General features: G+C 35.4%; 1 protein-coding gene across 5 annotated transcripts in view; it reads right to left on the reverse strand.

The window, feature by feature from the left end:
* Nucleotides 1-14,953, reverse strand: part of CEP152 (centrosomal protein 152) — a 104,385-nt gene that overhangs the window by 46,000 nt on the left and 43,432 nt on the right. For all 5 annotated transcript variants that reach the window (XM_060096797.1, XM_060096794.1, XM_060096796.1 and 2 more), the window contains one exon: nucleotides 5,107-5,302. In XM_060096797.1, the coding sequence (XP_059952780.1) occupies nucleotides 5,107-5,302 (196 nt within the window). The remainder of the gene's footprint in view (nucleotides 1-5,106; nucleotides 5,303-14,953) is intronic.

Here is a 14,953-nt window from a genome sequence, read left to right on the forward strand (position 1 = left end):
GTGTGTGTTTTTAGGAGACATATGACATCAATATGTCTCATCACTGGTGATGATCAGCTGATAAAGGCCGAAGATTCTGTCTGCAGGCATTTCCATTGTAAAGTTACTGTTTTGCAGTTAATAGTAAGTATTAATATCTTATGGGGAGACATTTTGAGACTATGCAAACATTCTATTTCTCATCATACTCTCACCCACTAGGTTTAGCATCTATTATATTTCTGTATTTAATCAGTGTTAACTCATACATTTTATTCAATAGGTACACAATGATGATGGACTTTGGTAAATAGTTTCCAGAAAGTTCATACAAATGTATCCTGTCAGGTAGTGCAAGAGTCTGTCCAGCTCTCTTTACCTCCAATGGCAGTGACTGTCTTTGAATGATTATTGTGTTTGATGGGGAAAAGGGTCTCCAACAATTTTTTCATTTGCATTTGTGGAACCTCTTACATGCCTTCATTGTTCATTTGTTTTTCATCTTTCCATATATATATAACTTTGCATTTTCCTCTTACCATCTAAGTGTTTTATCCATTTTTATAAGTTCCTTGTTCATTGAAGAGGTCAAAGATTTTTTTTTTAATATCCACTCTATTTGACCTGTTGGTTTTATATTTACCTGAACTCTGAGCTCTCTACTTCAATGTTTAAAAAATATTCTGTACCAAGGTTCATTCTACTCATTGGGGGAAAGGGAGGTATGTGTATCTCATTCCTACATGGGGTGACAGAACGCCAAGGCTTTGGCTCAGTCTTCCAGTTCAGTCTTCACTTCCTTCAGAGAAGGAAGTTGCACTTTCCCCAGTTCACCTGCCATCATTTCCTAGAAGCCACTGCTCCTGCCCCAGTCAGAAGAGAAAGGAGCTAAGAATACCCACCCTGTTAGCTTTGCTCCAGACTTGGGGGTATTAATGAGACTTTAAAGGATTTTACTGACTCATTAGAATGGCTTTCATTTTTTTTCTTTAACTTAGCCTCTACTTTTTAAAGTTTACAGTATTCATTTGTGCTTCCTTCCCCACTGGTGAGTTTCTATTACTAAGAATGAAAGTAACATCATATTGATACACTGAAAAAACAATCTTCATGGCTAGCTATTACACTCAATTTTGACATATTTTCACATTGCAGGCACACAGGGACTTGGTACTTGCAGTACTTGTTAGCACAAAACTCTTACGAAGATCTTTCAAAAGAGAAGGACAATTTGAACGCTTCAATAAAACCTCTCTCCAAAGCTGGAATACTGAAGACATTATCTTCAAGAAAACAAGAAATGTAATATACCAGCTCTCATACTATCTTCCTAATTTCTATGTCTCAAAAAATTCTAGCTAGGACCCTTCTGAGTTGGGTACTGAACATTGCCTATCAAGTCCCTTGGAATCAGAGTATGGCTTTAACCACAGATTGTGGTAAGGTAACGATCTCTATTAAGTATCAGACACAGAAAAGCCTCTGTGTTTTATTTCTTAAGCTTACAAAAAATTCAGTGTAGATGTGGTCCCTGACTGATAGTAAGCCAGTCTGGTTTTCCTAAGGCCTTTGCCACATTCTGCCTTAACGGCCCAGTTGTTCAACTGGAATGAACAGCATAGTATTTGATCCACCCCCAATCACTGTATAGTGCTATGTATGGGCAGACTCCTCACTTTCACCACATATTATCCTGGAAATGTCATAAAACAGCAGTACTATGAATAGTCACATGACATGAAAGCAAAAAAACGGACTCTCTGTAATAACTTTAAATTGTTTTATATAAGATGGATAGAAACAGATATAAAATGTACTATAAGGTATGTATAAAGCAATAAATACATCAATACCTTTAAAACATTTATGAAAGAATCATGCCAAATAAGATTACATAGTAAATATCTTCTTAACACATAGAAAGGCTTTAGGATTTTGATGGCCTAGTTCTCTTTAAAAAGGCATCCAGGGAAGTTTAAAGTAATGTGTTCTTTCTCTTAACAGCCCTGTAGCAAGCACAAAAGTTCAACATCATTTCATTAAGCTCGGGATTTGATGCTAGCTATGATCCTTCTTTCTAAAAATCGATATTGAGACACTGAATGATTTTCGCCTCATTAAAGATTTCAGAAAGACTGAGTTTATATAATATAAACTTCTAGCTTATTTGCTCCATCTTTTTACATACTTCTGCTCAAGGCCGAAATATCCCTTTCCACCTTCCCGCCTGGATTTATCCTTCAGGACAGAGGTCAAATGTTCCCTCCTCACAGACTTCACTAGGGCTACCTTACCACCTCATCCCCACGCCCAAGCCCAGTTAGTTATTCCTATTCAATAGCACTTTGTAATTAGCATAATTCTTTTTTTTTTTTTTTTTTTTTTTTTTTTTTTTTTTTTGCGGTACGCGGGCCTCCCACCGCTGTGGCCTCTCCCGTTGCGGAGCACAGGCTCCGGGCGCACAGGCTCAGCGGCTATGGCTCACGGGCCCAGCTGCTCTGCGGCATGTGGGATCTTCCCGGACTGGGGCACAAACCCGTGTCCCCTGCATCGGCAGGCGGACTCTCAACCACTGCGCCACCAGGGAAGCCCTAGCATAATTCTTATTACACAAAGTTATAACATGTCCATCTCCTTACAGATCAGTAGTACTGACTGTGGTAGCCATTAAGCACACACGATTGTTGGGTACTTGAAATGTGACTTGTCCAAATAGAAATGTGCGATAAGGAGAAAATATGTGCCAGATTTCAAGGACTTAGCACACGCATAAAATATATAAACCATCTCATTAATAATTTTATACTGATCACATATTGAGAAGATAATATTTTGTATATACTAGGTTAAACAAAATATATTATTAAAATCAATTTCACCTGTTTTAATGGGACTATTAGATATTTTAAGTTACATATGTGGCATCATTATATTTCCATTGGATAGTGAGGCTCTAGATTCTAAGTTCATTCATGGAATGGCCATTGTTTCTTCTTTTTTGGGGGGGCCATTGTTTCTTTCATCACTGAATCCCACAAGACCTTGCACAGAGTAGCTTAAAAAAAAAAAAAAAAAAAAAAAGCTTAAACTGAATGATTTGCTTTTCCTCCACATACACCTCCAACCCTGCTTTCTGACTTTACAGACTAAACAGAAAGCTCCATTAGAAAAGATGTGGGAAACAGGAGGCAAAGGCCAAGTTTGATGGTGGTCATTTGCTAATTAGATGACTGTGAACTTGAGTGCTTATTTCAAGACCACCTGTTGATTAAATTACTACTTCCTCTCCCTCTTCCCCATCTAGGAAGTGGGTCAATATGTGTAGTAATTCAGCAAATATCTACTGAGCAAACACGTAGAGAATTATCAAGACAATACTCCCAAGAGATTCCTATATAGTAAGGTGAAGCAGAACAGCCATAACCAGCAAGCGCTGAAGTCACACTTTAAGAAAAACCAAATGTAGACTGCTGAGAAATCACTATGGCAAAAGGCTAGCTGGGCAAAAAGAGTATTCAAAGATGAGACAGTTCCCTTCAATCCACTGATGAAACAGCCTATAGAGTATGGAGGGAAAGGCTAAAAACAACACAAGGAATAGCCACCAGCAATTGCCACACATGTGAAAGTGTATCTGTACAGCAAATGCCACTAGTGATTTCAATATAGAACAAAGAAAGCACCAAGATACCTAAGCTAAGGTTCAGACTCAAAATCAGGTTCCTACTCTTAGCACACTCTCACCAAAATGCTTATTATACTGATCAACTCTAATCTAATGCAAGTTTTCATTCCCATCCTTTATAAGAAACATATGGAAAAAGCTAAAACAGCTTGATTTAAAGATGTTAAATGTGCTGGGGGAAAGCACATTCTCCCATTTCTCATTTGGTTATTAACAATGAAATCAATGTGCTCATCAAATGTAGTTACTCAGAAGAAAGAACCAAACCGGGCAGGGCTTTCACAGTGAAAACACACTATTATTTCTGGAAAGCAAACTAGGCACGATTAAAATTCCATAATAATAAACACCAGAGAACATCTTGTACACTTTGCTTTAATAGGACTGTTTTAATGAATACAACTCCTAGTTTAAGGATCAGGAGATAAAACAGTACCAAAGTAGGAAGTAGAATATCATTTCCATCCAGGAGAAAAAGGAATACACTACCTACATTCATTTTTCACCTTCCCTTTCCTCTTTGTTTCTAGGTCTTTCATGTATTACTTTCTACTGGGAATAGAAATGAGTTAGGATTTAGAAATAAGGAAGGGTGAAAAAGGCAGCTGTTGAAGGAGGGCAACCCTAAAGATCTCTGACAGCAAGATCTTGGAGAAATAACCTTGACCTATTCATTAGTCCAGTACTTTAGTTTCAATTTGCCCAAAGACTGACTCTCACCTCAGAAGGGTCACAAATTCCTCCAGCTTCATTTTCCTCATCTGTAAAACAAGGATGCTAACTGAAGGATATAAAGGTGGATTTCAAGGACTCTGACATACCTGATTCCATACCTTTCCCACCTATAACACCATCACCATAGAATTAATTTTTTTAAAATATAGAATGACTATTATTTTAAGAACAGGGGCCAGAGAAATCTCAGACAAAATGCTAGAGGATTTCACTGTGGAGAATTTAACTAGATTTTAAAGCACTGTTGGTACAAGCCAATCTTGAGGAAATGCAGACACCTTGTTACATAGAATGCTTCCTTGGATTTGTGGTTAAGGAATTTTACCTAATTGGCATCTCATTTACTAGGTGCCAAGAGTAACCAGAAAGTATATTCCTTTAAGTGGCATTTCTTTCTTTAAACTTTACTTATAAAAAAGCAAATGGGGAATCCCCTGGCAGTCCGGTGGTTAGGACTCCGAGCTACCACTGCAGGGGTCGCAGGTTCGATCCCTGGTCGGGGAACTCAGATCCCACAGGCTGCGTGGTGTGACCAAAAATAAAATAAAAGTCATTTGTAAAATAAATAAATAAATAAAACATTCTGCCTTAAAAAAAAAAAAGTCAAATGAATCCCTGAAAGTCAAAAGTTTAATTTAAATGTGAAAACTGTAAGCGTTTTCTTTATTAAGTCTTCAAAAATGGCATTTTAGCTTTATAAACTCTACCTCGATGCTTTTTTCATCCTTCTCCACTTGGAGACCTTCGATTTTCTTATGACAGTCTTTGAGATCGTTTTGTAACTGAGACACCAGATGACGCTTCACGGAGTTGCTACCCAGCAAACGCTGCACCTCTGCTTTCAGCTTCAGAATGACCTCATCTTTGGAAAGCTCTTCAGCTGGGTCTTCCTGCTGTACAATGCTAATGGAAAAATTATCATATCTAAGGTTAAATCAAGTAACAAAGCCAGCACGGCTATTCCTTAAAAGCAACTAGCTGCAGTGGTAACCATGTTTTGTAACCCATACAAGTATATACTGGTATTTCAAAAACAATTTTAAGTTTTGTCATACACAGGATATTGCCTTTGACACATCCCCATATACAGAAATAAGTTCATTCACAGGAAGACGCTTCTTAAGCTTAGTCCTGCTGCCTCACTGAAAGTTCAACCATACGAACTTCAGTATGACATGCATTTTTATTTTTGGTAAATTGCATGCTATATATACATGTCCTTCATTACTCCAAGAGAAACAAAGTGAAAATAAAGGATGAAATGAAGAGTAAAACACTAGTCATCCTAACCAACAATTCCTGTATCTCTTCTACTAAAACACAAGTCTAGGCGGATATCTGAGCAACTGAAAAGAAAAAATAACAAAAATAAATGCCATGCTAATTTAATCCCCACTTTAGTTTGTCAATACATTCAAAAATTGGAATGAATATTTCTGTTCCTCGCCATAATGGATTAAAAGGAACGGATTTATCTTCCTGTCTTAAAAAAACTAGAAAACCAAATAAAATATATGAAATGGTGGTGTTCAATCATTAGACAACAGGCAGCACATGAGAGTGATCCCTGAAAAAAGGAAAACAAACAAGGTAAGCCCTATAATTGCTACAGCTTTCTGCCTGGAGAATTTCCAGCCTGTAGCACAGAAAGAAGAAACCCAGAGTCCAGCAATCTCACCGAGTTGCAGAATTCAGTATGGGGAAACCAAAATTGCTAGAATCTGAGGAGAGAAATACTGTGGGAGAGGTAGCTACACAGAAAGAGAGCTCTGGAGATCTGTGGATGCATGTGAGAAAATTACCTCAAGGCCAGGGAAAAAAACCACAGGAAAATGAACCATAGTGGAAAGACTTCCTAATTCACAGAGCATCAAATAGTGCCTTAGTAATAAGGGCAAATTAGCCCCAGATTAAAGGCTGCTCTAAATCTGATCTAACAAAGCCTACAAAGAAGTCTTGAAAGGATCAAATGAATTCCAGATAACTTAAGTGTGTCACAGAAAAAGGATAACAATATTCTTTAAAATACAATAAAGTCCGAAATCTAAAGCATAAAATTCAAAATGTCCAGCATCCAATCAAAATTTACCAAGCATACAAATAAAGCAGGAAAGAAAATACAAACCATAACCAGGAGAAACTGACCTGAATGACACAGGTAGTACAATTAAGTACACTCCATATGTTCAAGAAGGTAGAGAAAAAAACATGAAAACAATGAGGAGAGAAATAGTAGACTTTATGCCCCAGATTGGACTTACAGAGACAAAAAATTAAAACATCTGAAAAAATATACATACTGAATGAGATTAACAGCATATTTAATATGGCAGAAGTAAAGATCCACAGACATAAAGACACAGCAAATTTAAACACACAGAGAAAGAAGACCAGAAGTACATAGAGTATATTAATTTTTCTAACCTAACTATAGTTAAGTCCCAGAAGAAAAGTAGGGAGGGGACAGAAAAAATATTTGAAAAAATAACAATTAAAATTTTTCTACTACCTGAAAATTAAAACCCCATAAAGCCTAGAAGCTCAATAAATCTCAAGCACAAAAAACATGAAGAAAACCACCATAAACTACATCAACATCACATTGCTAAAACCAATGATGAAGAGAGAGTGCAGGAAGATTCCTGGGGAGGAGAGGACCAGAGAAAGGAATACTGGATTCTGTGTATAAACAGCCTCAGTGTAAGCCCTGAACTATGCATGCATAGAACAGACCCTCAAACCAGCAAAGACTTGGAAATTTAACTGAAATTTGAACCACACACGCAAGTCTCACACTGACTAACCCTTGAGAAGTGTATACACAGAACAGATTCAAACCAATGTGGCAAAGGCTTGGAAAAATGAACTAAGATTTGAAACACCCATACAAGTCTTTATACAACATAAAAATCACAATGTCTACTATACAATCTAAAATTACTCAACATAAAACTAACAAGGAAAGCCCAAATGCTGGAACTATCACAAAGAGTTTTAAAAATTTAAAGCAGCAAGTATCTATGCTTTACGAGTAAAGGAAACATATTTGAAATGAACGAAAAGATAGGAATTCTCAACAGAGAAGTAAAAACTTTAGAAGAACCAAATGGAAATTTTATCATTGGAAAATACAATACCTAAAAGTTAAACAAAAAAACACCTCATTGGACAGGCTCAATAGAATAGAAATGACAGGGGAAAGAATGAGTGGACTTGAAAATAGTTCAACAGCAATCATCTAACATGAAAACAGAAAAAAAAAAAATGAACAGTGTCTCAGGGAACTGTGGGACAATATAAAAAGATTTAACATTATGTATAATTGGAGACCGAGAAGGAGAGGAGAAAGAGGAGGCAGAAAAAATATTTGAAGAAATAATGGTCAATATTTTCACAAACTTGGTAAAAGACATAATAAATTTACATTTTCAAGAAGCTCAGGGAACCCCAAATGAAATAAACTAAAAGAAAAACACACTTAGACACATTGTAATCAAACTGCTGAAAACTGAAAAAAAAAAAAAAGAAAAAACATCTTTTTTGAAAACAGCAGGAGAAAAACTACATATTCCATACAGAAACAATGACTCAAATAACAATAGATTTCTCTTCAGAAACCAATGAGGCCAGAGACAGTGGAAGAGCATATCTTTAAAGCGCTGAAATAAAAGAACAGTTGACCCGGAATTCTATAATCAGCAAATATAAGGGCATTTTCATATAAGGAAACTAAGAATTTGTTGCCAACAGACATGCTCTGGAAGAAATGTCAGAGGAGGTTCTTCAGCTAAAGGGAAATGATATCTACCGAAGGGATCTCTACACTGAAAACTACTAAACATTACTGAGAGAAACTGAACAAGGCCTAAATAGAGAAGTATAGCATGCATGTTCAGAAATTGGAAAACTCAATTTCTTTAATTCCCCCAGCTTTATCGAGATATAATTGACAAATAGCAATATCTTAAGATGTCAATTCTCCCAAAATTGATCTATAGATTCAACACATTTCAAATTAAAATTCCAGAGGACATTTTTTGTAGAAGTTGACAAGCTAACCATAAAATTTATTTTGAAATGCAAAGAACTTAGAATAGTTTCAATTTTGAAAACAACAAAGTTGAAGGATGTGTCCAACCCATTTCAAAACTATAAAGCTACAGTATCAAGACTGTTATCACCAAAAAGATCACTGGAACAGAATGGAGAATACAGAAATAGACCCACAAACATACGGTCAACTGATTATCAACAAAGATACCAAGGCAATTCAATTGGGAAAGAAAAGCTTTTCTGACAAATGGGATTAGATCAATTGGATACTGGAATGAAAAAAAATAAACCTCAATCCTTCCCTCACACCATACTAAAAAATTAACTCATAATGGATCATAATGGAAATATAAGAGCTAAAACTATCGAATTTCTAAAATCATAACAGAAAATTTTTGTAACACTGAGTTACAATACACAAAAACCATGAACTATAAATGAGACAATTGATAAATCTGAATTCATAAAAACTTATATTTGCTCTTCAAAAGATACCATTAAGAAAATGATAAGATAAACTAGAGAGTGGAGGAAAATATTCACAACACATGTCAGACAAAGGGCTTGTATCCTGAAATATATGAAGACCAAACAACATATACAAATGATAATTAAGCACAACAAGAAAAAAGGAAAGCAAGGCATATCAAAAGATGTTTAATTTTATTAGCCCTTAGGGAAATACAAGTTAAAACCACAATGAGATATCACTACACACAAACTAGAAGTGCTCAAATTTTAAAAGATTGGCTATCAAGATTTAACAATGGCACAGAACAACTGAAACTCTCAGACTTTGCTTCTGGGAATGCAAAATGGTACGACCACTTTGGAAAAGAACATTTATACTATTGCTATTGCTATTTAAATAAAATAAATTAGAAGAACTCTAATGTAACCATAAAAAGAAAGCAATTTAGAGCATAAGTGGAAAGGAAGAGGTAAAATTATCTCCATTAGCAGATGATATAATTATATCTAAAAAACTTCTAATCTAGTGGAAAAACTATTACAAACAATAAGAGAATTAGAAGGCAACAGGTTATAACACACAATATAGAAATAATATATACAAACAATACTCAGAAAAAATAATGGAAAAGAACATCCCATTCACTATTGCAAAATAAAATACCTAGGCATCAATTTAACAAGAATTGTGCAAAACCTAAATGTGAAAAACTTCAAAACACACTTGAAAGACAAAAATAGATTTAAGCAAATGAAAAGACATGTTATATTCTTAAGTAAATTCAACATCATAAAGATATCAATTCTCCCTGGGTTTATATACTTAAGATGATCCTAGTAAAAATATTATCAGGATTTTTTTCCTAGAACAGAACAAGTTAAATATAAAGTTCATTTGGAAGTGTAAATGAGCAAGAATAATCAGAAAAAGCCTAATAAGAACAGCAATTCCAGATAGATGGTAAAACTAAAGTACAAGGCAAAGCAATAAAGCTTTTAGAAGGCAGCATAAGAGAATAGCTTCATGATCCTGAAGTAAGGAAAGGTTTCTTAAAGGGACTATAAAAGCACTAACCATGAAGATGGATAAATTTGACTAAAGTTTAAAAACTTCCATTCGTCAAGAGATACATTAAAAGGTTAAAAAGGCAAGCCAGAGGAAAGAAAGAGAAGAAGTGAGTGAGAGGAGATATTTGCAACACACATAACATCAAAGAGCTCTTATCTAGAACAGTTTTCAACAGAAATGCCTATAAATCAACAGAACACATGCACACACAAAAAATCATGGAAAAACTGAGAAGGGACATGAACAAGTCCTTCTTCTCACACACACACACACACACCACACCACACCCAAGCCACCAATAAACACAATAGGCATATTTTTTAATGGAGTGCAATCTCATTAATAATCTGGGAGAATGCAAATAAAGACCACAATAAAATATCACTACACATTAAGTGGCTAAAACTAAAAGACTGACAATAACAAGTAACAGCAAGAAGACAGAGCAATTAAAACTTTCATACACTTCTGGTGGGGATGTAAACTGGCACAACTACTTTATTTTATTATTATTTTTTTTTTGCGGTACACGGGCCTCTCACTGTTGTGGCCTCTCCCGTTGTGGAGCACAGGCTCCAGACGCGCAGGCTCAGCGGCCATGGCTCACGGGCCTAGCCACTCCGCGGCATGTGGGATCTTCCCAGACCGGGGCACGAACCCGTGTCCCCTGCATCAGCAGGCGGACTCTCAACCACTGTGCCACCAGGGAAGCCCGGCACAACTACTTTAGAAAACAGCTTGGCATTACCTATTAAAGTTGAAACACAAGTGCTACAAGCAATTTCACTTCATATTATATACCCAACAGAAATGTATGCACATTGTACCAGGAAATAACATTAAGACTCTATGGACAGTAGGATGGAAAATAAACTGTGGAATATTCATACAAATAAAGTTACACACACACACATATATTTACATATATAAATGAATGAGCTACAGCTACATGCTACAACATAAGTTTCACAAACAAAATTTTGGTGAAAAAAATCTAAAGAACCTATATCTATGAAAAACTAACAGCCAGAATTCATGCTTAATGGAGAATGATTGAATACTTCCCTGTAAAATCAGGAGCAAGACAAGGATGTCTGCTCTTGCCACTTCTATTCAACACTGTACTAGAGATTCTAGCTAGAGCAATTAGTCAAGAAAAAGAAGTGAAACGTATCCAGATTGGAAAGAAAGAAGTAAAACTATCTCTATTTTCAGATGACATGATCTTGAATATAAAAGATCGTAAGGAATCCACTAAAAAACTATTTGAACTAATTAACAAGTTCAGCAATGTGGCAGGATTCAAGATTAATATACAAAATCAATTGTATTTCTACACACTAGCAGTGAACCTCCTGAAAATAAAATTAAGAAAACAATCCAGCAAAAAGAATAGGCAAGAGAATAAAATACTTTGGAGTAAATTTAACAAAGACATATGACTAGTACACTGAAAACCACAAAATTATAAAAGTAGATGACTGGTACACTGAAAGAAATAAAAGAAGACCTAAATAAATGGAAAAACATCCCATGTTCAGGGATCAGAACACAATATTGTTCTATAGATTCCCTGCAACCCCTATCAAAAGCTCAGCTGGTTTCTTTGCAGATTGACAAATTGATCCTAAAATTCATAGGGAAAGGCAAGAGACCCAGATTAGCCAAAGAAATCTTGAAAAAGAAAAACAAAGTTGGAAGACCCACATTTTCCAATTTCAAAAGTTACTACAAAGATATAGCAATCTATAGGCAGTGTCGTACTAGCCTAAGGACATATAGATCACTGGAATAAAACTGAGAGCCCAGAAATAAACCCTCACATTCACAGTCAATAGATTTTCAACAAAGGTACCAAAACAATTTAATGGAGAATAGTCTTTTCAACAAATGGTATGAAACAACTGGCTATCCACATACAAAAGAATGAAGTTAGAACCCTATCTCATATCATATGCAAAAATTAATTCAAAATGGATCTCAAGACTTAATGTAAGAGATAAAACTCTTATAGGATAACATAGGTATAAATTTTCAGAACCCTGGATTAGAAAATGGTTTCTTAGATACCAAAAGCACAAGCAACCAAAGAAAATATACATAAGTTGGACTTTATAAAATTAAAGATTTTTGTGTTTCAAAGGATGCTATCAAGAAAGTGAAAAGACAACCCACTGAACAGGAGAAAATATATCCAAACCATATATCTGACAAGGAACTTAAATTTGGAATATATAAAGAGCTCTTAAAATTAAAAAATAAAAAGACAACCCAATTTTAAAATGGGCAAAAGATGTGAATAGACATTTTCCCAAAGAAAATATACAATGGCCAATAAACACATGAAAAGATGTTCAACATAATTAGTCATTAAGTAAAAACCACATCATTAGCAAATCACCATGATGAGAAACCATTCAATATCCACGAAGAAACTATAATTTTTTAAATGAAAAATACCAAGTGCTGATGAGGATATGAAAAAACTGAAACCTTCATTCATTGCCAGTGACAATGTAAAATGGTGCAGCCACTTTGAACTGTTTGACCATTTTTCAAAATGCTAAACATAGAGTTTGAAAACATATGTCCACTCAAAAATCTGCAGCATTATCCATAATAGCCAAAAAGTAGAAACACAGAAACAATCCAAATAAATGTCCATCAGCTGATGAATAAATAAGCAAAATGTGGTAAATTCATACAATGGAGTATTATTTGGCTGTAAAATGGGTTAAAGTACTGATATATGCTACAACATGGATGAACCTTGAAAGCATTATGAGCTAAGTGAAAGAAGCCAATCACAAAAGACCACATATTATATGAATCCATTTAAGTGAAATGTAGAGAACAGGCAAATCCATAGAGGTAGAAAGTAGATTAGTGTTTGCCTGAGCTGTGAGGACAGGATAATGGGGAATGACTGGTAAAAAGTATTGGGTTTCTTGTGAGGGATATTGAAATGTTTTAAAATTAGGTTGTGGTGGGCTTCCCTGGTGGCGCAGTAGTTGAGAGTCTGCCTGCTGATGCAGGGGACACGGGTTCGTGCCCCGGTCCGGGAAGATCCCACATGCCGCGGAGCGGCTGGGCCCATGAGCCATGGCCGCTGAGCTTGCGCGTCTGGAGCCTGTGCTCTGCAATGGGAGAGGCCACAACAGTGAGAGGCCCGCGTACCGCAAAAATAAATAAATAAATAAATAAATAAATAAAATAAAATAAAATTAGGTTGTGGTGATAGATGGACAACTCTGGGTATACTAAGCACATTGAACTGTGTATACTTCAAATGGGTGAATTTTATGGTATTTGAAATACAGTTGACCCTTGAACAATGTGGAGGGTTGGGGGCACCGATCCCCCCCACCATCTGTAAAATAAAAATACACGTACCATATTTATTGAAAAAATCCACGTATAAGTGGACCCCTGCAGTTCAAACCCATGTTGCTCAAGGGTCAACTGTACATCTCAATAAAGCTGTAGGAGAAAAGGAAAAAGAAAAACCACCTAATGTATGAGTTCTCTAAATAAAGGCAAACCTAATCTATAGTGTTTAGGCATGGATAATTAGGTCTTAAAAGAACAAAAAGCCAGAAAATAATTACCGTAACAGTTAAGATAGTAGTAACCTCAAAGTTATGACTGGAAAGAGGAATATGGGCAGCTGCTGACAATGTTTATTTCTTGGCCTCGGTGGTAGTTCCATGGGAATTCACTTTAAAATCATGCATTAAGCTATACACTCATATTTCATACACTCTTCTTTATGTGTTATATTTCACAAGTTTAAAAGTTTTAAAAGGTAAAATAAAACTTTAAAAAGTACTAGAGAAATACCATCAAGAAATCATAAGGGAAAAAAAGTGATGGATCCAACTTTATAAAGTTTTTAAACAGGAAAAGTGATAACCCTCAGCAATGGATAGGGTACAGAGAAATAGGTACTATCACACAATATGGGTAATAATGCAAACTACAGGGTTGCTTGACAACACCTGTATCAAAAGCCTCAAACACGCATACTCTTTAACAAGAATATTCACCCACATCTTAAGGAAATAACCAAAGACATGAATAAAGACTCAACAAGTATGTTTATAATACTGCATTACTTACAGTTTAAAAAAATTTTAAACCGTGTATTACTAACTAAAATATAGTTCATTCATCCACATATCCACTAGTAAGTATTTACAACATTTACTGATATCTAAAGATTTCAGAACGTACTAAGTTAAAAGATACATTATAAAGTAGTATATTCAATAGTATTTTATCTTTAGAAACCTACAAAACAGATAATGTGGAAGTTAATACCAAAATGCTAATAGTGGTTTTCTTCATGGGGGTTGAAGTAAGATTATGGGTGCTTTTAAACCGTATTTTCTAATTTTTCCATAATAAAGGAGAAAGTTACTTTTGAAAAGAAATAAATAGCTGATAGTATGTACCCTTAAAGTGATGTGATGAAAATGGAACCTCATCTGGTTCCACCCATGAGAAAAACATCAAATTCCAAGAGGATCTTTCTTCCCACAAAATGCTTGACCAGTATTTCTCAAACTGTCATGGTCATCAAAAACAAGGAAAGTCAGGAGGAACCTAAGGAAAAAGGACTCCAAAATGTAAGGAGGTATTCTGGTGCAATCCCAGAACAGAAAAAGGACATGAGGTAAAAACTAAGGACATCTAAATAAACTATGGACGTTAGTTAATAATAATCCATCAATATTAGTTCATTAGTTGTAGCAAAGATACCATGCTTTTGTAAGATGTTAAGAGGGAAAAATGGGTGCACAGCATAGGGGAATTCTTTGTACTATATTAATTTTTCTGTAAATCTAAAAATGTTCTAAAAAACTAAAGTCTTTCCACGAAATTGAGTTATTTGTAGTGAGGTGGATGGACCTAGAGTCTGTCCTAAAGAGTGAAGTAAGTCAGAAAGAGAAAAACAAATA

The sequence above is a fragment of the Mesoplodon densirostris genome, chromosome 4, assembly GCF_025265405.1.
Source record: "Mesoplodon densirostris isolate mMesDen1 chromosome 4, mMesDen1 primary haplotype, whole genome shotgun sequence".
NCBI classification, from domain to species: domain Eukaryota; kingdom Metazoa; phylum Chordata; class Mammalia; order Artiodactyla; family Ziphiidae; genus Mesoplodon; species Mesoplodon densirostris.